Genomic DNA, 23,283 nt, shown 5'->3' on the forward strand with positions numbered 1-23,283 from the left:
CAGCCATGCTGACAGGCAGGGGTAAATCTAAGATATAGGGGCTCTCTCTCTGCGTGTGTGTTTCTCTATAAGCGTTTATGCATATGTATCTGGTGTGCAACCTACCCTGGGGTTGTCTGGACGGGTGATAGACCTGCAGGTCAAAGGGCTGTGTGTTGGTGCGCTGGACTACAGTGACCTTGTGTCCTGTCCATTTGTTGGCTTTTGCTAGCGTATTAGTCCTCCAGTCAGTCCAGTAGACCTCTCCTCCATACATGGTGACAGCAAAGGGGTGGGACAAATACTCATGACCCCGTAACACTTCAATCAGCCCAGAACCGTCGTACATAGCAGAGTAGATAGCATCTGACCTGGAGAAGCATTAAGGTAGAGATGTATACTTTACATTACAGGGATAACATGTGCATCAGCTTAAGTATATACATGTTGCTCATGTTACTAGATGAGTCTGTGCTTTGTATGTGTTTTACATAAGCAAAGCACATCTGCATGTTTATTAAAAAATGTATAATGGCAAGCAAAGAGAAAAAAGACTGTGCGAGTGGGTGATGTAATGACTGAGTGGGTGGATGCAGTGCAGTGAGAGCACTCTGTATATTCAGAGACTAGTGGCAAATGCTACCTGGCATCAATCCAGACAATGCGTCTTTCCATGTAGTCCACAGTGAGTCCGTTGGGCCAGCCGCCACTGCCTGTTTCCCTGTGGATGGTGCGTCTGCCTTCACCACTCATAGATGCTGCCTCAATCCTGGGCAGACTGGCATCCCAGTCTGTCCAAAATAGAATACTGCCAACAGAAAATAAATTAATGTGAGAGGGAATTTTCACAGATGTGTACAGTATTGTCACATGAGAACAGGTCAGTTTAATAGAAAATACAGTAGAAGGAATATATACTAAGCTGAAAGGAATTGGGAATTCCAATAACTTCCCATTTTCTCAAAGGGTGATTGCAGCTTCAGAATCCCTAGATCTATGCTTCTTACCCATCTCGAGGGTCTAGGGCGATGGCCCTTGGGTGCTCCACCTCTCCAGCCAGTAGGGTGGTTCTCATGGTCCCATCCAGTTTGGCCACCTCTATCTGGTCCAGATTGCTCTCCACCCAGTAGATGTTTCCTGCTATCCAGTCCACAGCCAGGCCCTCTGGAGTAGCCAGTCCATACTGGATCACCACCTCAAAACTGGTCAGGGCTGAATGGGACACACAGCGAAAGAGGGACTTAAAACTAGTATAATGCTTGGTTCTTTATCATGCATTTGAAAAAGGGACCACGATTGATATTATGTAGCATTTTAATGTTACAAAATGTGGTGATTTTAAGTAGAAAAATATCCGTTGTAATTCAGTTTAGTGTAATAGCTTGGCTCATGTCACGTTCACCAAGGAGAGCAAATCTCTAGTTAGCACATACTGTTCATTGCAACAACAAAAAAACCCTGACGTTTAGAATTCTTTACTCTTATGGAGTCTGTCAGTGAATGGCACACACTGCTGCTGTGTCAGTCAGAGTGGCTAAGACCAGAGCTATCTTCCCAACCCCACTTCTAAGAAAACAAATATCCAACACAAGATCTCACACTCTTTTTATTATTTCCCAGAAACAACAGGCTCTCACGCAGACTAAAGGCAAACCAAAATGTGTGATCATCTCTGGCTGAGACAAGTTCTTTACAAAGCCTTCCAGTAGTAATTAAAGCGAGAGGGATAGGCCTTCTTCACAGTTTGCTTAAAGGAATGCTGGAGTTATGGCTGCCTTTCCGTGTGTATGTGTGGGTAATACGCCAACAACTTCTGAAATGGCTTCAATAACAAGCAGCAGGAGGTGATCTATGAGTTGGTCACAATGTCTCTGCTGAGGAGCCCTATTTTAATGGTGAAGTCGGAGGGTTGGGAATTGGAGCTGCAGTGTGTTGTGCCTCCTACGCTACATCAGTGTTCTGGCTGCAGTCACGCACAGCGAGTACTGAGACAAATGGGAAGAGACAAAGCCTTCCGTGTGCCCCCTAAGTGCTGTGCTGGGAACACAACCATGATTGGCAAGGAGACCTGCGGTTTTGGAGCAGGAAAGGCCAATCATGACCTGGGACATTTATTCAGGGTCACAGACCGCCACTGCTGACTACAGATGCTTTTTAAAAAACACTTGGCTCTGAGAAACTACAGTGAATTTGCAGAAGTTAATTTCCAAGAAATGCTCAGTCAAAAGCACAAATATGATTTGCTATCTCAGAAGGAACAATTCACTTTACTATTTTTTATTTTACTTACAAAAATATGACTGAAAACTTATTACTAAGACTTTCCTTTGTGGCTCTTCATTCCACCACCTCCTCTATCTTTCCGCATACCCTAAAATTAACAAAAGCTGTAGCTAACTGGCTGCCTCACCTCCATTTTCAGATAGTTTCCCGCGGTAGATCTTGTCCTCTACGACATCAGTCCAGTAAAGGGTGCTCTCGTTGAGGTGGAAGTCCAAGGCGATGGTGTTCCTCAGGCCTGGTACTAGCACACTGAACTCCCCCTTGTGAAGATCAATCCTTCTGATCTCATGGCGATTGGAGAAGATGATGAAAGGCTTGAAGGGATCTGAAGGCAAAGAAGTTGTAGCCAGAAAAGTGTTAAATGTCTCAACAAAGTAAATCTCATCTCAAAGTCCAGATTCACAAAACCCCTTGTTGTCACCCCTCCAACTGTACCTTTCAAAGAAAAAAAACTGAAGGGGTATGCTGCTCACTTCCTGGAAAATAATATATCTTCAACACTATGATGCATTAAATACTGTATATAGATACACTATAATCAGTATTGCAGAGCTTGTTTGGCACACAAGGAAAATACGTTTGCTCTCAATCTGAAGCCAAAAAGAAATTCTTCAGTTTGTAGGAGTAAATAAACTCTTTATGCCAAAAAGGCCCTGTTTTTCCTTACCAGTGCTTTTGCAGCTCTCCATGTCAGACTCCAACTCCCAGCCCTCGTAGCAGGAGCACTTGACGCTGGATTTCTCCTGCTCGCACTTCTGGCTACACTTGAGGTGTTTGGGACAGAAGCTCTGGATCTGGCAGGTCTTGTTGTCGGCTCCCAGCTCCATGCCCAGGGGACAAGAGCACATGAAGCCCTCCCCAGGAATTATGCTGCAGTTGTGGCTACAGCCACCATTGTCCAATGAACACAAGTCTGCAGGCAAGAAACAGAGATTGAAGGATTGGAATATATCCGAGACAGGAGAGTTGTATATACAGTTTGTGGTGTTTTTAATATCAATATGGAATGTACAGGACAAAAGAACCAGGTACTGAACACATTTTCATGTTGTGGTATATGTAGAAAGGTTTTTGTGCGTAAAGAATGTTTTACCACAAAGTTTCTCATCAGAGCCATCCGGACAATCGTCAGTGCCATCACACAGCTTCTCAGCAGGCAGACAGATGGAGTCGTTGGTAGCACACATGTGGTGAGACAACTTGCACACCAACGCCTCACAGTTGTCCTCATCCGAATTGTCCTCACAGTCACTGTCACCATCACACACCCAGGCCTTGCTAATGCAGCGAGCTGTCAAGACCACAAAATATCTATTTTCAGCTTGTGTTGTTTCATAGATATCAGTTTTAAACATGTTTTAGGGGTTGGTCACACCAGCATTTATAACCGTGAAAGTTCAGACCAAAAATCAATTAATTTCAGTGAAATTACCGCAATCATTGGATTTGTTCAGGACAGCAAAGTGAATTCAGATTTTGGTTAACGAGCATGCAAATTTGAGCCGTTGACCAATCGCAAATCATCTTGACAGAGTTGACCTTTGAGGGAACTGAGAGAATGAATAAGCTGATTGAGAAGCAACGGTAATAACTTTCCTCTTTGTATCCAGTTTGCCACAAATTAGACTAGCCACGAAGAGCAGCCACTGCATGATGGATGCACAAATAAATTTCCCAGTGCCACTTTCTGGTGTGACAAGGCACTTACTCTTTCATGTATTTGTCTTCATCTCAGAAAATAAAACCCTATTTGTACTAACACAACAACACTGCATCTTAAACTGACATTGTCACAAAGGTTCATCACCCTTAACCTCTGGTACTTAAGCCAGCTAACAGCATCCTCACCAGAGTCCCTGCAGCTAAACTTGACTGCTGGATCACACATGTGGGTCACACCCTCGCAGTTGCTCTCATCACTCAGGTCCATACAATCTGTGTCCCCGTCACAGCACCAGCGCATGGGAATGCACAGGCCGTCCATCCGACACTGGAACTCATCTACATGGCAGCCGCCTGGAGGACGGGTAGCTGGAGAGAAAACAACAAGACAAAGTGTGATAGTTAGCCAACAAAAATATTTTGCAGTTAAGCCAATGTCAAAGAAGCAATAAAATACCAGTAGAAGTCAGCAACTGATAAATAGCTACACTGGAATCACAACCAGCAAACGAAACTTGCACAGACCACACACTTGGCCAAAAACTGAAAAGAGAAAGAATAGGCTATTCTAGTCATTAATTAATGTGTAGGTATGCTGGGACACTGGGTCAACAACCTGACACTGAGCCAAGTCAAACAACAATGACATACACAGCCTACTGACTGATATCACAGGCAGATTAAAGGCACCAGTGAGGAGGTGGCACAATGACATGCTCTCGTGGCAAAGGCCAGCTCTTGGCACGGCTAAAGCAGGAAATGGGCCGGGGACCTTTCAACACGGGACTACAATATACAGGAGGCGAAGGCAATAGTATTGCTTTTTTATTTTGGCTAATGACATCCAGATGGCAGGCAAAGAAAGCCCACAAACACACACACAGCCAGACACACACACACAGAGCACAGATTGCTCATTAGACCAACAGGTCACGCTGGGCCCCATTTTTGCATGCTGGGACTTGACAGCAGTTGGCAGCTTTTCTGCATGGATCAAACAGTACATACAACTTCAAAACAGACACAGAGTACAGGAGCGTGTTTCTAGGCAGACCTGACACTGTGCTATGACGCTGCCTCAGTCATTGTTACAAAGAGTGGTTAACCAGCAAAACTCAATGTTCCAAATCAGATATGACACATCAGACATGGCCGCCAGCTATTTTTAACTGTAAACATGTAAATTCATATCACTACAGCAGAGTCAAAACATTTGTGTCATTTGCACAAGACCATAAAAGAGTTTAACTGTTATCTAACCACAAAACATAATCACATCCTGAACAGAGCAACAGAGAGGATTTGCAGTAAATGATAAGTGGAAGCCAGAGGGCAGGCAGGGGCATGCAGAGCAGAGGAAACTGAACCGGGGGGAAGAGGGCAATCCCGTCTTCATTGTGACAACCTCTTTACAACTGCAAAACCGCAATATTTAAATATAGTGAAATACAATACACGATATAGTGAGAGCTTGACCAAGTACAGCTAGCAAAAGTCCAAACAAAGCCGTAAAGAGCAGTGCTATTTCAGTTTGGTACACACAGTACTGTTCCTTACCCTGGTTGGTACAGTTGGCATGAGTCTCGTCACTGTAGTCTCCACAGTCATTGTCGCCGTCACAGGTCCAGTATTCTGGGATGCAGCGGCCACTGTTACATTTAAACTGGACACTGGAGCAGGAATGGCTGCAGCCGGCTTCATCACTGTTATCCCCACAGTCATTGTCTGTACATGAGCACACACAAGATTTTATTTTTAGTTATTGAGATTCTTTTAAAATACAGCTTCATGGAAGGTGAAGGAAGTCTCAGAAGATGATTACCGTTGTCACAGCGCCAGTTGATGTTGATGCAGCGGCCATTGGCGCAGGTGAACTGGGTCAGAGGGAAGCAGGTTGGGTAGGCTGAATAGGAGTCAAGAGAGTATACGTAAAAAATCATAAGCATATTTGTTCTCTCAAACTAAAACATGTGCTATTCGAGAAAAAGCAATGTAAAGGTGCAGTTAAGACTCACCACAGGAGTCTGGTTCATCTGAGCGGTCTCCACAGTCGTCATCCAGGTCACATGTCCAGGAGATGGGGATGCAGCGCCCACTCGCGCAAGGGTACTGGTTCGGTGGGCATGTGCGAGCTGGCAGGGGAACGAGGTGTAAAACAGTTAAGTGCTGTAAACAATCCTCCTTCCTCTTGCAATATCCCTGACTCAACATTCAAGCTTGCAATAACTCTTCACTTTTTAAGACATCCTCAAAGATGTAAAACATTAGAACCTAATTTCCCATATACTATTGCTACAAAAAGTAATTAAAGATAGTTGTAACCCAAAAATAGCACACTCACTTTATCTTACTTAAGTTCAAGACAATTTGTAATCTCCTCCAATTTATTTGAGACACTGAGACAGCTCTTACAAAAAGCAACAAACACTATTAGCCAAGGACAATTGCTGTGCTTCAGCCCATTATGGTAGATCAATACATCCTCCTGGACTGCAAAAATCAAACTGGCATCCACTGCACTAATCGTAACTGAATTAACTCAAAACTAACAGATCCCAATATGTCTGCTTTAGTTTGCAAATTGTCTGCCTGCCCAAAGTGTCATTAGTCCAGTGTTTCTTTATTTTTACTTTTCTCTCTTAACCTCAACATAGATGCTTCTTCTCACTAATACCATTTTTAACGTATTAATAATTATTATTTCCTGTGAAAACACACATATATTTCTCAATCCCTCTTAATTTCATTGTTACGTGTTACGTGTTGTTACTCATCATTTAACGACAAAAACCCTAGTTGCAGATCATGAATAAAATCATACAGTATTGTACTGTATATAAATCTGCCCAACCTGCAACACAGGTAATACAATCAAATCTTGTATTTAACAAATCAAAAGATGAATGAAAAATTGTAATGCTCTCTAAACTACAAAGAACTCCAGCTTTGTACGTACCAGAGCAGGTGGTGTTGGATTCATCTTCATCATTGCCGCAGTCATTGTCGCCGTCACACAGCCACCGCAGAGGGATACAGCGGTTGTTCTGGCATTTAAATCGATCAGCTGGGCAGGTGTGCTGGTCTGGGGGAAGAAAACAGAAAACACTTCTTTTTCAAAACTTTAATTTCTATTTTTTGAACACCAAGCTACCTGGTTAATTAACACTTTCTGTGTTTGATATACTATTCAGCCTACTAAATAATCCTGTAACCCTTTAAGTATCTCACTTTATAGGCAGAATGAGTAGGATTTCTCAGTTGCGGTTTGTAAACATTCAAAGTTGGAAAGCTCCTCTCCGGCTCAATGACACCAGAAGCGCATGCCCGCCTGCCGTGCCAGAACACAGCCCAGTGAACCACCAGCAGCAACAAATACCTACATAAGGCAGCAACTTAAGAGCGGTGTACCTGACTACCTGCGGGAAAATTCTATTACAGCATCAGCCAGGGCAGAACAGAGCCCCGGGGGAGAGGCCGAGGAGTGAGAGCTGGAGGCAGAGCGAGGAGCAGAAGCACAGCAAAATAAGAAAATACAGGCAGTGGACAGGGTCTCTGCAGATACAGATACCGCCACACACTTCTAGTGGGTCATAAGTGATGATTGAGAGGGATTATTATTTTATTTTATTTTATTATTTGTATGAGTCTATACATTGTTTTTTGGAAAATCCTACTCAATCTGCCTTTAAATGAAGTATAAAAAAGAAGAACATCCAAGACCATTAGTCCCTGGTTGTCACTATAGCATGATGAGGAGAAAGTTGGCCAGTGAAATAACAGCCACATTACACGTCATGGAAAGAGACAATCTTGGAAACTGTAGTTGGCACTCTATCGGTTTGTGTTAGCTAAGACCCTCAAAAAGAATTTTTGTTTATTTATGTGTTGCTGTGTAACCATGACGATGATGTGGCACACTTACGGCAGAGCTCAGGAGCCTCATCACTATTGTCCAGACAATCGTTGTCTCCGTCACACTTCCAGCGCTCTTGGATGCAGCGGTTGTTCTTGCAGGCAAACTCCCCGGGCTGGCACTGGGGCGGGGGCACGTAGGAGGGGTTGGCTGGAGATGAGATCAGGGGTAGGAGCAGAAACAGATGGGCTATTGAGACAAGAGCTGTGCACCAAAGCAAAAGAAAGCCTTCTGGTGCCTCGGTCAGCTTTCATCTCTCTTAAAGTTGCAAAAATATTGTTGGAGGTTTTTATAACTTGATTAACTTTGATTTGGCAAAGACAGCGTATAGTACAGCTTGCAAATGGAAAGTACAGCCTAGAATTCTTTAACAGCCTTAACTCCTGCTGAGTAATGAATTTTCCACAACCTTCATCTCCAATCTTTGGTGAAACCTTTCTACTGGTAAAGCTGCTAAGTACCTTTGCAGGTGACATTATCGACATCCAGGATTTGATCATCAGCACAGCCACAGGACCTGCCGTTAGGAATAGCAAGGCACAGACTGCTACAGCCACCATTGTTAACTCGACACGCATTGGTGCCTACATGAAGAGACAAACCAAGAAAAAAGTAGAATATTATTATCATATCGTATTATTATATTATCTTATAACTTATTAGCAAGTCATGAAGTCAGAATTAATAAGTAGAAGGGAGATATACCTTGCTGCTGGTGTGCATCATACACTCTGATCTCAAAGATGGGTGGCCTCTCATTGCGGAGTAGGGTGACCGTCTTAGTGACCTGGTCCAGTTTGTAGATGCTGCCGCCACGGTACTCATTCCAAAAAAGAAATTGCTTGTAATGACATAAGCCAAAGGCGTGGTTAAGCTCCTGCCCCTCATAAACCACCTGTTAAATCAGGAAAGAGATAATAGTTAGATCTCCAAATATTACCTGTGTTCCAGCATCTTGATGTTATGAATACATTGTTGGAATTGAGAATTTAAAATACCGTGGAGTACTACCTCTTTTATCATCTACAAATACACAAATACACTATCATCTAAATATATTCCCAAGCATTACCAACCTTTCGCTCAGTGGTGTTGAGGTAAAACAACTCAATACGGTCGTAGTAAGCATCCACCCAGTACAGGATGCCCTGGGGAATGTCCAGACTCAAGCCATTAGGCCACAGCACCGTCTTGCTGGTCAGGAACACTTGGTGATGGGAACCATCCATCCAAGCTTTCTTGATCTTCCCTCTGTTGCTCTCTGTGGGGTCCTCCTCCCAGTCAGTCCAGTACATCCATCTGGGAGATGAGAAGAGGTATCACCACATTTAAAATCCATGTGGGATAAGACATTTCTGTTGAGTGCTGTAGCCGTCAAAATGCAACTTTGAGTTTTGATGTCCTTTGATGGAACATTCCACCAAAAAAAAAAAAGAAAAAAGAAAAAATCAAGTATCCAAAAATTCCCTTGAAAACTCACCAGCTCCCACATACACACCAATGTAACCAATGAGTAACAAACCCTCAGGCCATCCTCTCCCACTACACTGGAAGTATTAACACTAACACACAGCTTGAATGCTGCTGCACCCAAACATTATAACTGTAATATAGCATTTATAAGAAAAGAATACCCAATTAAAAAAACAATACCCTCCCCTCCAGTGTCTCACCCATGCTGGGGGTCAACCACAATTGCACGAGGGTGGCTCATCTTGCCCTCAATGAGAGTCTTGCGGGTCTGAGAAGCCTTCTCCAGCCTGGCAACACTGATAGTCTTCTTAGGCCCATCATCTGTCCAGTAGAGATTACCTCCCATCCAGTCTACTGCTATCCCCTCTACTGTGTGAATACCTGAGATAAGCAAAGGAAGCCGATGTGAAAAAGAAACTATTAGCTTGCCAATTCAGGATGAATATCAAGAGAATAAAGTGAAAATGATATGGGATAACCTGACTGAATTCTTTCCTTCCCTAAATTCTTTGTAGGATTTGGTTAGAGAGTAAAAATGGTTCCCAGAACCCTGTGCAAAGCTATCATTTCATTCTTACCTTCCTTTAGTATGGTGTCTCTCTCTGTGCCATCTATCTTCTGTCGGCCAATAATGTAGCTGGTGGCATCAGCAAAGTAGATAAATTCACTAGCAGCGTGGAAATCCAGTGCTCGGGGATTCATTAGGTTCTCAATGGGAATCATGTACTCATCGGGCACCTTTGCATTCATGTCCATGCCCCTGATGATTCCAGGACGACCCTTACCATACACCAAGAACAACTCATGGTCTGGTTCTGCAGAAGAAAAAAAAAAAAAAAAAAAACTTTCTCAGTGAATAAATGCCATTATTTCTGTCAGCAATTTTGTAACCACCATTACTTCATTGCCATCATCAATCATCACTGCTGAAACTAATGGGAAGGCGTTCATTTTTGTCAAATTAAATTTTTCTCTCAGTCTTGATACTCACTCTTGCAGGACTTCCCATCGCTGCCAAGGCTGAATCCAGAGCGACAGCGGCACGTACGGGTCTTGTGGCTGTTACTCAGCAGACAGATATCAGAGCAACCTCCAGCCTTCCCAAACTGATCCAGGGCACATGCATGGCTGCGCACTAAGCCAGGAGAGAGGAGCACAAAAACAACAGTCATGCAATGGTAACTGTTATCAATGGACATGAATCGGATGAATTAGCAGTCAAGCTAAGAGTTAAGCTGTGCCTTCTTGAGTGAGTACCTTGAGGTTGGCGCCTCTGGTGGTACACGTGCAGTGCAGCTCCCCGGTCTACCCGCGTCACCACCTGGAAGTCGGAGCTGTTAAAGCGGTTCACTCGGATCACACTGGTCTTGGGGTTGAGATTGCCTTCGTCTGAGTTGGTGGCATACAGGTAGTTCTCAAATACAGTCAGCCCATACAGGTGCTCAATCTGAAATACATTGAGACAATAAAACAGCCAAATTAAAAAGTTGTCTTACATTTCCTACTGAAAGTGCAGATGTTCTTAGACAGCTCATGGTGCACAAAGAATGGCTTGTGTGATATTGTTTGTGTACACATTTTTATATTGAACACTGGTAAATTCTGCCTAATGAAACTTTCCTAACAAATTATTTATCAGCATAAAACAGATTTTGACAGGCTCTAAAAATGTGAAGAAATGTCTAAAAGACAGAGACAGACAAACATAGACACAGACAGACAGAGAGATAAAGAGATAGTGTTTGTGTAAACTTGGCACAGAGCAGCATAATGGCTCCACTTCCCATCTGTTAAACAGAGAGAGGTTTTACTTTTATAAGGGTCTATTCTGCGCAGCTCTCCTCTACTGTCAGAAAGATGTATGGGTTGGGATCATATTACCTCCCCTCTCTCTCTCTCACACACACACACCATCACCACTGTCCTCCCACCACTGCAGTCCTGATTTCATTAAGATCATTACTCCACTATAAGTTTGAGCCTAGCTTTGCTAGGGCCAGACTAATATGTTTAGAGAGGCACTAGCCAGGAAAAATCACACTCTTTAAGTAATATCAATCAAGGCAATAAAAAGGACTTATCCCCAGGAGATACACAGGAGACAACTGGAAAACAGTACTGCCTCTAAAGTTGATGAGATTAAATCAATGATGATACAGATTTAGAAAACAGATGTTTTGTGTTATCAAAGAGAAGACTGAAAGGTCAGTAGAGTTCAACCTTTTAAAAGAAGGCTGACGAATCAGAAGTCTATATTTTTGAGTGCATCTCTGTGTATGTTTGGGTGTAGTTGGTATTTTTGTGGGCACAACCATCCAACCATCCTTCAAACCTCACCAGCAGGCCCTGGATGATGGTGTGTCGGTTCTTGCCCTCATAGTCGACCACTTCGATGTAGTCCAGGTAGGCGTCAGCCCAGTACACCAACCGGTTGACCAGGTCCAGTGTGATACCATGGGGGAAGACAATCTTGCTGTCCACCAGCTTAGTGCGGTTCTGACCATCCATGTCACAGCGCTCCACCCTCGGCGTAGATCCATAGTCTGTGAAGAACACTTTGCTGTAGCAGAAGAAGAGGAGCAAAAAGGAAGGAGGGTTTCAGTAAAGGTAAGGTGACGGAAAAGGGAATATCATTAACAAGAGGAAATGATATGACTTAAGAAATTGGATGACTTCATATATCAAGTTGGCTTGACATTACACAACTGAGATATCTCTATTAGTCATTATGATGGATTAAAAATGATTTCCGGGACAATAAAAGACAGAGAAGTGATACTTTGGAAAAAGGAACTACATCAGATACCAGCTTGTCAGTATCAGGAACCTGAGACAGTCAAAATGCAAGTGTTTATGTGAACCACAAGTATCTGTCTAGGTTTCCATCTGGAGGAAGTGCTTCGATTTTTGACTGCCTGCTTGGTCAGCACGTCGTCTCATCATAAGACAGTATTTTCCTCTCAAGCGTTGCTAAAACAGTACTGAGGGTAATGTTAGGTCAAGAAGAGTGGAGGGAAGTACAGACCCCATGGCCGGATCCAAGGCGATGCCTTTAGGGTTGTACAGCTCTTGGTCCAGCAGGGTCACACACGTCTGGCCGTTCTTATTGCAGACAAACACCCGGTCGTCCACATCATCCACAAAGTAGAAGTTTCCGGTCAGCCAGTCGATAGCCATCTGCTCCACATCTAAGGGATACAGAGGAGAGAAGAGGGGAGAGAACAGAACCATTAAAAAAAACAAAAAAAAAAACAGAGCCTTGTGGGAGTACAGTCATAACTCTTGGTCATATACCAGTCTCATTTCAAAACCTCTCATTTTATGATGCGATGACCCTCTCCTCAAGAGTGCCCAAACTCTCAAAAAACTAAATAATAGTGCTGAATTAATGAGCTTCTGTCATTTTCCTGCACTACTGGGTCTAACAGGTTGTCCATTACTAGCACTCCACTTGTCTCTGATTAAGGCAAGCTGGGCGTGGGGGAGGAAAAGAAACACAAAAAAGTGACAAAGAGTGAGAGGTGAAGGCCTGCACTTTTTAAGCTAAACTCCTTTCAGTGGACTTGAGCAGTAACACAGAACTCCTGTAAGAAGAGAGCAACTCGTTACTTTCTGATGAATTTGAGGATATACTGTATGATCGTAGAAAAGGTTTCAGTCATAGTCATCTGGACACTGTTTTCAGAATCAAGACGTTTCGGCTCCCATATGGAAGTCATTCTCAATTGTGAAAAATGGTCTGGGAACTCCGAAATTTCATCAATTTCTCAATAAATTTCTGAGTTCCCGGACCATTTTTTTTTTACAATTGAGAATGACTTCCGTCCGACTTCTGAAAACAGTGTCCAGATGACTACGACTGAAACCTTTTCTACGATAGAACACTCCTAGTGTGTAACACTACTGTATGATGAAATTCGTCAATATGCATGGCTCACTTATTGTAAACACTAAAGAACTATGACGAGAAAGCCAGATAAATATCAATTTAAAATTTCAATAGCATGACAATAAACAGGTAGGATTATTACACAACCCGTGAAAAAAGGACAACTAAGATTACAAGCAACATGCAGATGACCAATAAAAAAGGAAAAAACTAAGTAAAGTGAGAACAACATCAATACTCCTTGGCATGAATTCTACATGTCTCTGGAATCTAATGGAGGGATGAACACTATTCCTATAGGTGTCCAACTGGGTTGAGATTTGATGACTGAAGCCCATAACATATGATTCACATAACTGTTATAAAGCATCAAACCATTCAATGACCCCTGGTGCCATGTATGGAAGCATCTGCATTTGGTTCTCCACTTGTGTATTCTGCTGTTTTTCTTTAATTAAAAAAATGATTTTGCAACGGCAGCACAAAAATATGACACATGATGCTCTGGCATTTAAGGGATCCACTTGAAGATCATTTAAAGTGACTTAAAATACTGTTGCAACACATCTCACAAAAGGAACTTGAAACTTTGTAACTCTGCTGCTTACTAAGCCAACCTAGAGGAAGCTTGGCAGATGGAGACTTTTTATTTCAGATATACCCCCAGCATTGAGGGGTTGAAGCACTGGAAACATCTCTCACTCTCTGAGAACTATGTCCTGTGTGAGACTGGGTGCAGAACTCCCAGACCACAGGGAGACCCAGCTGAGGGTGGTGTGTGTGTGTGTGTGTCGGGGAGACGACACTTGAAGATACATACAGCCTTGTGTTTTAACAGCTGCCATCACACTTCCTTTCAAAGCAGAACACTGTATACACACATGCACACAGGCTCACTACTCACACATACAATATCAAAGTAACCACACTTGTCGCTCCAGTTAATCCAAGGGACATCTTTGATGTTGGGGTACACGAGTGGGGTATAACACCATCAACAGTGAGACTGCAGTCAGCAGTCAGGGCTTTGACCATTCATTAAAAATAAAAAAAAAATAAAAAAGAGTCTGCACTGGAGCCCCCAACTATGACAACCATGCTGCTCGAAGACAGAGCCAAAGCACAACAGAGCATAAACACATCTGGGCCCAATGTAGAACCCCCCACCTACCAAACATACACAGAGCTTCAAAAGGCCTGCCCCACATGGGACTTACAGTATGCTTGTTGCTACAATATAAGCAGAGTTGAGGAGAATATGGGAAACCATGGAGGATGGGGTTGTGGCAGTGGTTGGGAAAGATAGACTGATAGACATTGATGGTGACATAAATTTATATCAGAACATTAAAAGTTCTGGTGCACCTCCAAGCTGGAAATAATTTATTGACAGTTGGCAAAGGTAGCGGCTATCTCACATCTAAAAAGGGAGGTAACACCCATAATACATGAGCTAATAAAAAAATCATAGTCAAAAGAACAGAGGGGGGGAGTAAAAACTAGTCCAAGATGTTTCATAAACATCAGTACCAAGATTCTGACAATAGGGAAAGTTTGTCATGGAGTTAAGAGGGATAGTGATACTCCCATTGGTATCAGCTCTAAAACCATGGTCCTCTAAGAAATCCAGCTGGAAGCCTGGATGCACGAGGCATTAATTAGACTCATATACAGAGTGGAGGGCCAGTTGTGCAACACAGTGACTATTGTGTTGTGTAACAGCCTACAACTAGTGTACCCCCTTATTCAGTAAGCCAGCCAGACTGTTGACGTACTTACTCATTCAGCTTCTGGTAAGTGGAAAGTTTGCTGAGAAACTGAATGAACCCAGTCCTTTCTCCTCATCCAACCACCCTGCCCTCACAACCCCTTTTCACTTCCTGCCCTTAACACCTACCAGCTCACACTACTCTGAGGAAACGTTTCACAAACTGAGGGGGTCTTTCTGGCAACAACAAACATGCTTTCCGCCCAAATAGCATAGCTATTTACATGCAGGGCCACAGTCTATTTAGTTATTCAAACTAGTCACACACCGGCGCCTACACTCAGGAATAGCACCACAGAATTTGTACTTGAATGTTATTTCCTCTATATGCATGCTGCTTCCATAATCCTCCCTGTGCCAAGACAATCCTATTAATCTGTGCAAAAACCTCTTTGACCTCTTCAGAGCACAGTTTTGGAGTTTAGCGATTAGGATTTTCCACAAGGATCTGACATATGACCTCTATTTAAGAGGCTATAATTCATAACAGTTATGCCACTGGCATATCCCTCTCTGTTGCAAGTGAAAAAGAGAGGTGATTAGCTGGATAGGTAGACCTGATGACAGGAGTACCATGACATGATTCCACCCATGCCAAAATTATGAGAATAAGAAATGATGGACAAAAACTAGGTCTTTCAGGTAGAATAGACGTGCACTTTGGATGCAGCTGAGAGAATAATGCAATACATTGGAAGCTTATATTTAAACTAGATGCACATTAATATCTAGTAGAAAAACAAAAATGAAAAACAAAATGGCAATCTGATTTTTTTTGCCACGAGACAGGATGCCTTAGACAAAATTTCCCCCGAAAGTTGTAATCAGATCTTGACACATACTTACAAAGACCTTCTGTGATTTAATCTGGGGGGAAAGCCTCAAGAACAAAGGCTAGGAAGAGGGAGGAAGGAGGGCTGATGGACAGAGGGACATAGGGAGAAGGGCTGGTCCCTGCTGTGGAGTTCCGCTCAGAGGGTGGAGAGGATGGGATGGGATGAGTCTGCTCCCCTTTTATCTTCTCAGTCAGAGAATCACACATGCAGACAGAGCAGGCCACATCTGGATCCCTCGTCTACTTATCTTCCCTGCTCTCGCAGGTTCCAAAAAGCTATAAATCACCCTGTTTCCATGAACCCTGCTCCAACCCCCTCGCCTCCACAGTTTCATCCATATCCATCTAAGGCCAATCCCCAGGTCTACCCACCATACTTTAAGGAGTGCACCTGAGCCCTGCTTGTTATAAAACACTGAATAGAGAGGACAAAGACTCCATGTTAGCACCAATTATATGTTAAGAATTTGTTTTAAAAGAGTAATTTCACCTTTAAGCAAAGGAAAGGCAAATGGGTCAAGAAGGGGACAGAGTTCACACCGGTCAAGCTTAAATAACATTTTAAAGCAAACGACCACAAGGGAAACCATACAGTTTTTGCAGAAAATGGCCTTTTGACTCAGCTGAGATCCACAAAATTAACAGAGGGTTTTTTTTCCTCTCTTATCTTTAGCTGAAAGCCCAGACTGATGCAACATAAAAATGTGGAGTCAGCCAAAGTGCAAAGAGAGCCTCTTGACTGTCTGTCTGTTTGCTCCCTGAGTGACTGACAGCCAAAACCCACCAACAGACATGACTGGACCCATACTGTCAGGGTTTTCAACAGTGTTTTGTAGTAGAGGTGGGCCACCATACCTGAACTTAAGACTGCCTCCACTAACATCTTAATACATTTTTTCAGAAATAAAACATTAACCTTCAGGGAAAAAGAAATGGTGCCATTTCACACTGCAAATGCCATATATTTAATGAGTGTGGCTATTGTTCACAGTCACGAGACGAGATGCAACAAGATCTGGGTGGCTTACCACCACTGCTAAACAGTTTCCTGGGGGAAACCCTTACTGCACATCACAGCACAGAGCCAGAGATAGAGACACAGATAATATGTCTTACACAGCTGACTTTGCCCTGCTCATTGTGTGAGCACTGCAGAGCCATTTCCTAAATTTAATAGAAAGTCAACCACATGATTGCCTTATTCCAAACTCTACTTTCTGATATCAGCATTAGATAAAACTTAAATGCTAGTTTTACTCAAATAAAGTTATTACAGCATCAAAGGAAAAAACAAAGAGTAATAAAGATAATACAATAAGCAACTGCAACAACTTGACTTGGATGTACGACTGTACAATTCAAGCATTTCATATTCTAAGGTGTAAACAAGTGGGACCGCACATAGACAGAAATTTGTAAAGTGGCAGCCAAACAGAAATGAGTGAAAAACCTCACATCTCAATTCATAAAAGGTAATATGTCACAAAGTAATGGGTGCATGAGTCAAAGGTATTTGGGTCGACGTCTGTCTGTGTGTGTGTGTGTGTGTGTGTGTGTGTGTGTGTGTGTGTGTGTACTGTATATATGTGTCTGTGTCTGAGCCTCAGCTATGAGCGTGTTAAAGTGACCTGACTGGGCAGGACATGAAACGGCCAGAGGAATGCAGGGGCTGTTAAGGCTGACATAACCCAACGGAGGAATGTAAATACCATCTGCATGACCACTCGCATACACACACACACACACACACACACACACACACACCCTCAAGGTACAGCAAATCACTACCTTCTCTCTCTCCCTCTGATTTTATCATTCCCTTGTCTCCTTTGCTTCAATCTTTCTCTCCGGGTCCCTCTCACTTCCACCCCTCACCCCCATTTACTCCTCAGACCACTTAACAGAGCGCTTAATCAAAAAGCCATAGTGGCAAGCCAACACAATGAGGGCGAGGTGGGATATGGCCGCACATGAGAGTGCAGTGAATCAACTGGAAAACCCCATTTTAGGAGGCTGGGGTTCACTGAGCCTCCGAGCCTTGGCTCTGCCCCGACTGTCAGCAGTGACAGCAGTTACACAAGCTTCGTTTGAAGTGGATATGAGCCAAGGCACTTCTAATCACGTTGCAGGTTTCTCGTCCCACAATTCAGGGTCACGTCTGCCATTCCATGCCTGGGGTCAGTTCTCAAGGGTACGCTTCCCACATGCACGTACGTATGCACACACGTGCAAACCCACACCCTCGCTTTTATGTTTTGTCTACATTTCTGCCCCCATTCTTAGAGAGAAGCGGCTCTGTCAGGCAGGCGAATAAAAACAAAACTTGTCAGGCTTGTAATCAGAGATAAATCATGTCAGCATTATATGAGCAAGTCTCTCAAAGGGAAATGTTCACATGCTATGTATGTTAATCTGTGTGTGTGTGTTTTTGTGCGTGCATGCAAGTCTGGGTGTTGCCCAAGAGATGAGACTGAGTTAAGACGATGTCTATGGCTATGAAAGACATTACCTCCACAGGCCAGACATTTCACTTGTCATTGTTTATTAGTTGTGGTCTATACAATGTCCTCCTACACACACACAAACATGCGCTGTCTATCTACAACACCTTCCAGAACAAAATGTACAGTACTTGGGAGGACCTATGAAGGCAGAAAGGACTTGTGGGAAAACCTAATGCCAAATGGCATCATATCAAAAATCAACGACCGGTGGTGGAATACAACTGATTACATTCAATTGCATTAAACAAGAGCAGTGGAAAAATACATTTCCAGGCTTCTGAATAGCCATGCAAAGTCAGTACATAAATCAAGCTACACAGTAGGTTACAGTTTGCTTGTCAAGAAGGCATACTGGTAGCCTTATCTGTATCATATCGCTGTAAGTAAGCTACACACATATTGCCTCTATGGGATGATTTAGTGGTGTGTCTGGGTGCCCCTGTTCTTCAAAGACAAACCTTTGAAAAAAATAAAGCTGGACTCAGCGTTTCTACCTGGCACTTTTATGCTGGTATGAGCACCTTTCAGAGATGAGGCTGTATTGCTTCACATCTTTCATTTGTCTGAGCTAGCAAATGCAAAGTTGAACATTCGATTCCTGAGGCAAAGTATGGAAATTTCACATGGGGTGAGCTGACAACTCGAACTGATTACCTGAGTGCTGCTTGCATGCTCTTATGCAAGGCATTAATTTCTCTTACACTGGCAGTCTACAACTAAAATGTGTACATGACAACATTTTTTGTAAGACTACTACTACTACTACTACTACTACTACTACTACTACTACTACGACAACTACTCTGCAAAAAAAATACTATTTCTAGAAACAAAAGCTTATTCATTTCTGTTGAAGTCAAATGAGATTTCATTTTGTCAATAAAACTACTACTTACGGTGCAGGCTGAGGGAGATGTTGATGGTATGGATGTTAGTGACAGTCTTGAGGTCAGGGATGCTGGCGCACTTCAGCTGAGTGGCAGCGGGGGTGTCACCCACATCTATCCAGCAGACGGTCTCCTCGGCATAGATGAAGTCCATAGCCATGGTCTGCTTGGTGGCAATGGAGGGCAGCCGGGACGTGGAGCCGCTCAGGGAGGTGCAGCGGATGTCATGGAGGTTAGCAATCAACAGCATGGGGAGACGATCCACCGGCTCTGGGGAGGGTGACCGGGGCAGCAGTGTGAAGGGGAGGGGAAAAGCAAGCGGAGAAAGAGGACAGAATGACAGAGGGGGCATAAAGGGGAAGAGATATGAGGAGAAGATGGAGAGGAGTCAAAGGTCATACATTCATTCTAGTACATATCTCTCCAGTAAACAAGCTTGTGAAACAATTGGGGGTGCTACACCACGCTGATGTGATTATCTGATATAATACAGCGGGGAGCCATTTGCAAAAGAGAAACAAATCAACTCTGATGAGCTGCATCCCTGGCCTCTGTTGCACAGTGTGTGTGTGTGTGTGTGTGTGTGTGTGTGTGTGTGTGTGTGTGTGTGTGTGTGTGCTCACCATTTTTGGCTTTGCAGGAGCGGTTGTCTGGCTGCAGCAGGTAGCCCTCCACACAGCTGCAGGTGTAGGAACCCTCAGTGTTTGTGCACGTCTGACTGCAAGTGCCATACACATTGCACTCATTGAAATCTACAAGACAATAACACAGTGAATTAATATACACAGTCCATGATGAAATACATCAAGATTGTATAGTACTTATTCACAGCTTAATGCATTGTGTGTACTTGGATACAACTTTTTTCAGCACTAGGTAACAAAAAGCAAAGGTTACTACCAAATTCTGGAACATGCATTTATCTTCCTACCTTGAGGCAAGTGGTTAGATAAAAAACATTCTAATCTTCTCTACATGCTGCCCCACACAAATTCCAGTCAGCAAGCAGAAAGCCAGAGTAATCAGATGACTTTGGCCAAGCTAGAATAAATCTGCCAAAATCACCCACTCACCTTTACATGTCTTTCCATCTGCAGCAACCTCGTAGCCATTGCTACAGTAGCACAGAGGCCCATCATGAGTCACAGCACAGTGAAACTGGCACCCATGGGAGGCACAGCCTGGTGCTTGATCTGAAGCAGAGAAAAACAGAGAGACGCAGAGAACATTAAATACTGTGGAGGATAACATTGAACGGGGGTGGGGGAAGCATACATATCAGTCGCTCTTCAGAGGCCTCGATTTAGAGGGCGAATAAATTCTGGATAATAATGGAGGCTGAATGAAGCCTGTTTAAGTAATTGCCTCCTTGATCAGGTTTGTGTGGAGATCAGCTTTCCAATTGTTATCTTAATCCCAGCGCAATCTCCACAGATCCATACTGCCATATCCTATCACATCTGCACTGGGAGATCAGATAGGATTGTGGGTGTATGTGCATGTATGTATGAGAGAGCGTGGGGGTCCGCACACGTGGATGCATGTGTATTTATCGGTGCATGTGACAGACGAGGTGATTTGAATGCTAGGGACACATCCTTTTGGCAGGAAATTAAAGAGGGGCATCCACACGTCCCCTCATCTATAGGGTGTGGGTGTGCATGCAGATGTGCGTGTCTGGGCTAGGAGATAAATGGGGTAGGTGGTCTGTCATAGACTGATATGATGTTGTGTCAGATAGTGGCACAAATCTGATATTACAAAATAAATCATATTTCAGACAGCTTCTATTAGCTTTAAACCTCCAATGAAGTGTGTTGTGACACTCTTGAACTCAGGCTGATAAAATATTTCACTGGGTCCTGCCCCAGAGTTCAGTGAAAGTTTATGAAGCCACAGAGATCAACTCAAGGAGGAAATCACAGTATGTGAGGGCAGAGGGACAGATATTATCATGACCAGCTCTCATTTATTCAACAATATTCTCTTTGTCGCTTTACATCTCTGTCACTCTATGTCACACACGCACACAAGTGGAACTTCCTCCCTCCATTTCTGCAAGCTTTTATCTCTGAATGAAGCTTTTACGCTGACATGAAATATGACAAGCGCGTACTCTCATGCTGCAGTCCTACATCAGAACAAGCCCTGGCTACCCTTTGAAGCTCCAGGGCAGTGGTCATAGCAACATTCTGTATCAGCGAGTGAGGCCAAAACCTTCACATAACCTACCAACACTCACACAGCCCATGCTGATCTAAAGTAAAAGTAAACTTTATTCAGAACTTGCAAACCAGTTGAGAAAAATTCCCATTTAATCATTTACCAAGTGTAAAAAGAGAAAAGAGGCTTCCAAAAAAAAAGAAAAACTGTTAATGGTCATGGACACACTATGCTTACAGTAGCTAGTTATAGTATAGCTGTAAAGAGTGGAGATTGGACCAGTGAAGGGCCCTTATTATATAAAGCCTGTTGCACTCTAGGCCACAATGACCCTTTTGTTGTGCTGAAAGGAAGAGTCCCCCAGCAAAAACTGTGGCCCATATCGAATCCATTCACAGAGCCTCACACTGTGAGAGACCATGGGCAGCTAGAGTGCTTAAACACCCACAAAATGCACCTCAGTCCAGAGTCATTTTGTTCCATTTTGTACCTGAGTGAGTCTAGCAATGGGTGGGCGATATAGACAAAATTAATATTGCTCTAATTATCACATCATTATCTCAATATCAACCTGTGATGATACAATGTATTCAAATCACACAGTAAACTCACATCCATCTATTTTTAATGTGTTTGATGATAACAAAATCCTATAATTTTCAAAAGATCTATTATAATCATAATCTCATAATACATTTTCTTTTAATTTAAGAACTCATACTTTGACAGATTCCTTTAGACATGAGAACTATACAGTATGATATGGCAAGACGTTTGATATGAAAGAATTATGTGGAGAGATAATAAATGTTGATATTGATAATATTTATTGCCTCTAGCTCCAAAAATGCATTTAAAAGGTAACAAAAAAAATGTTGCTTAGGGGCTACTTTAATTCACTTTTGGCTTATTCTTAAAAAAATAAATTAAAAAACACCATATTTTTCCCTTTGTGAGAGTAAAAAAAAAGAAGTTTCTAGAATGTGAATCTGCAAATCCTTTTGCTTGTCCAAACCTCAGAGAGAATTTGTAGTTGTACAACAGCAGGGAGAGCAGAGGAAGGCAGAGAAGTGAGGACAGAAAATGGGAAGAGAAGAACAGAAAACAGGAGAATGTAAGAATGAAGAGGAAAGGAGAAAGAGGGGGGAGAAGAGGAAGGCAGGGCAAACAGAGGTGGCAGCAGTGTGTCAGACATTTGACCAGGGGTTAATGAACGAAGCAAACAAATAACAGTGACACTGGAGGCCTTCAGCCCTAAACAAGCATGCCAAAGCCATTGATCCTGTTACTGCATGGATGGCAACCCTCAATTTCACTCATCTATAGCTCTAGCAGGGAGTGATAGTATAAGGCTGTTTGCCAAAAGGCCCACTAGACTGAGTTTCATCAGAATCAGAAGACATCTAACATTTCTACGCTTGAGTGCACAACTGAACTGACGTCAATGCATCACGGTAGCAGACTATAGGACCTCTGATGAAAATTTGAGGCATGTATGACAGCACAAGTTCCAGATGCAGCCCACTGAGGTTGCGAACTCCTCAAAGCAGGGTTGCAACAAGATCCTGCTGATATGCATATTCTGAAAATGTGTCTGGAATGGATATGGTGGGCAAAAATAAAGGGCAAAGGAGTAATTGGTGAGAAAAAGAACATTAGGAAATGCGACACAGATTGAAAGAAGAGAACTGCTCTTGGACTCTGTCCACAGCCAATCCATGAGGAAATATATGAAAGTTGACATTTTCCTCTAAAATCCAATCATGGGGCTGACAGGCCAGGTGCAACAGGGTGATGCAGGTTGACTGAGACAGAGACCGGGTGGTGTTGGGGTCATGGCCATAGTTACACAACCAAACAGTCACGACTGAATGATTTCATAAACCTCCCTCCTTGAAAGATTAGCTCATCTATTCAACTGGCTTGA

The 23,283-nt window shown here is 43.0% G+C and overlaps 1 protein-coding gene across 4 annotated transcripts in view; it reads right to left on the minus strand.

The window, feature by feature from the left end:
- The window catches only part of lrp1ab (low density lipoprotein receptor-related protein 1Ab), an 89,040-nt gene that overhangs the window by 35,326 nt on the left and 30,431 nt on the right, over positions 1 to 23,283 (minus strand). For all 4 annotated transcript variants that reach the window (XM_044211075.1, XM_044211076.1, XM_044211077.1 and 1 more), the window contains 24 exons: positions 20,267 to 20,386; positions 19,817 to 19,945; positions 19,203 to 19,463; positions 12,336 to 12,498; positions 11,648 to 11,870; positions 10,568 to 10,757; positions 10,302 to 10,445; positions 9,889 to 10,125; positions 9,511 to 9,691; positions 8,914 to 9,136; positions 8,543 to 8,732; positions 8,299 to 8,421; positions 7,847 to 7,987; positions 6,881 to 7,006; positions 5,940 to 6,056; positions 5,747 to 5,827; positions 5,482 to 5,649; positions 4,111 to 4,293; positions 3,356 to 3,553; positions 2,930 to 3,175; positions 2,390 to 2,587; positions 987 to 1,191; positions 623 to 787; positions 106 to 350 (listed from right to left, as the gene is read on the minus strand). In XM_044211075.1, the coding sequence (XP_044067010.1) occupies positions 106 to 350; positions 623 to 787; positions 987 to 1,191; positions 2,390 to 2,587; positions 2,930 to 3,175; positions 3,356 to 3,553; positions 4,111 to 4,293; positions 5,482 to 5,649; positions 5,747 to 5,827; positions 5,940 to 6,056; positions 6,881 to 7,006; positions 7,847 to 7,987; positions 8,299 to 8,421; positions 8,543 to 8,732; positions 8,914 to 9,136; positions 9,511 to 9,691; positions 9,889 to 10,125; positions 10,302 to 10,445; positions 10,568 to 10,757; positions 11,648 to 11,870; positions 12,336 to 12,498; positions 19,203 to 19,463; positions 19,817 to 19,945; positions 20,267 to 20,386 (4,257 nt within the window). The remainder of the gene's footprint in view (positions 1 to 105; positions 351 to 622; positions 788 to 986; positions 1,192 to 2,389; positions 2,588 to 2,929; positions 3,176 to 3,355; positions 3,554 to 4,110; positions 4,294 to 5,481; positions 5,650 to 5,746; positions 5,828 to 5,939; positions 6,057 to 6,880; positions 7,007 to 7,846; positions 7,988 to 8,298; positions 8,422 to 8,542; positions 8,733 to 8,913; positions 9,137 to 9,510; positions 9,692 to 9,888; positions 10,126 to 10,301; positions 10,446 to 10,567; positions 10,758 to 11,647; positions 11,871 to 12,335; positions 12,499 to 19,202; positions 19,464 to 19,816; positions 19,946 to 20,266; positions 20,387 to 23,283) is intronic.

Source organism: Siniperca chuatsi, linkage group LG10 (genome assembly GCF_020085105.1).
Source record: "Siniperca chuatsi isolate FFG_IHB_CAS linkage group LG10, ASM2008510v1, whole genome shotgun sequence".
NCBI classification, from domain to species: Eukaryota; Metazoa; Chordata; class Actinopteri; order Centrarchiformes; family Sinipercidae; genus Siniperca; species Siniperca chuatsi.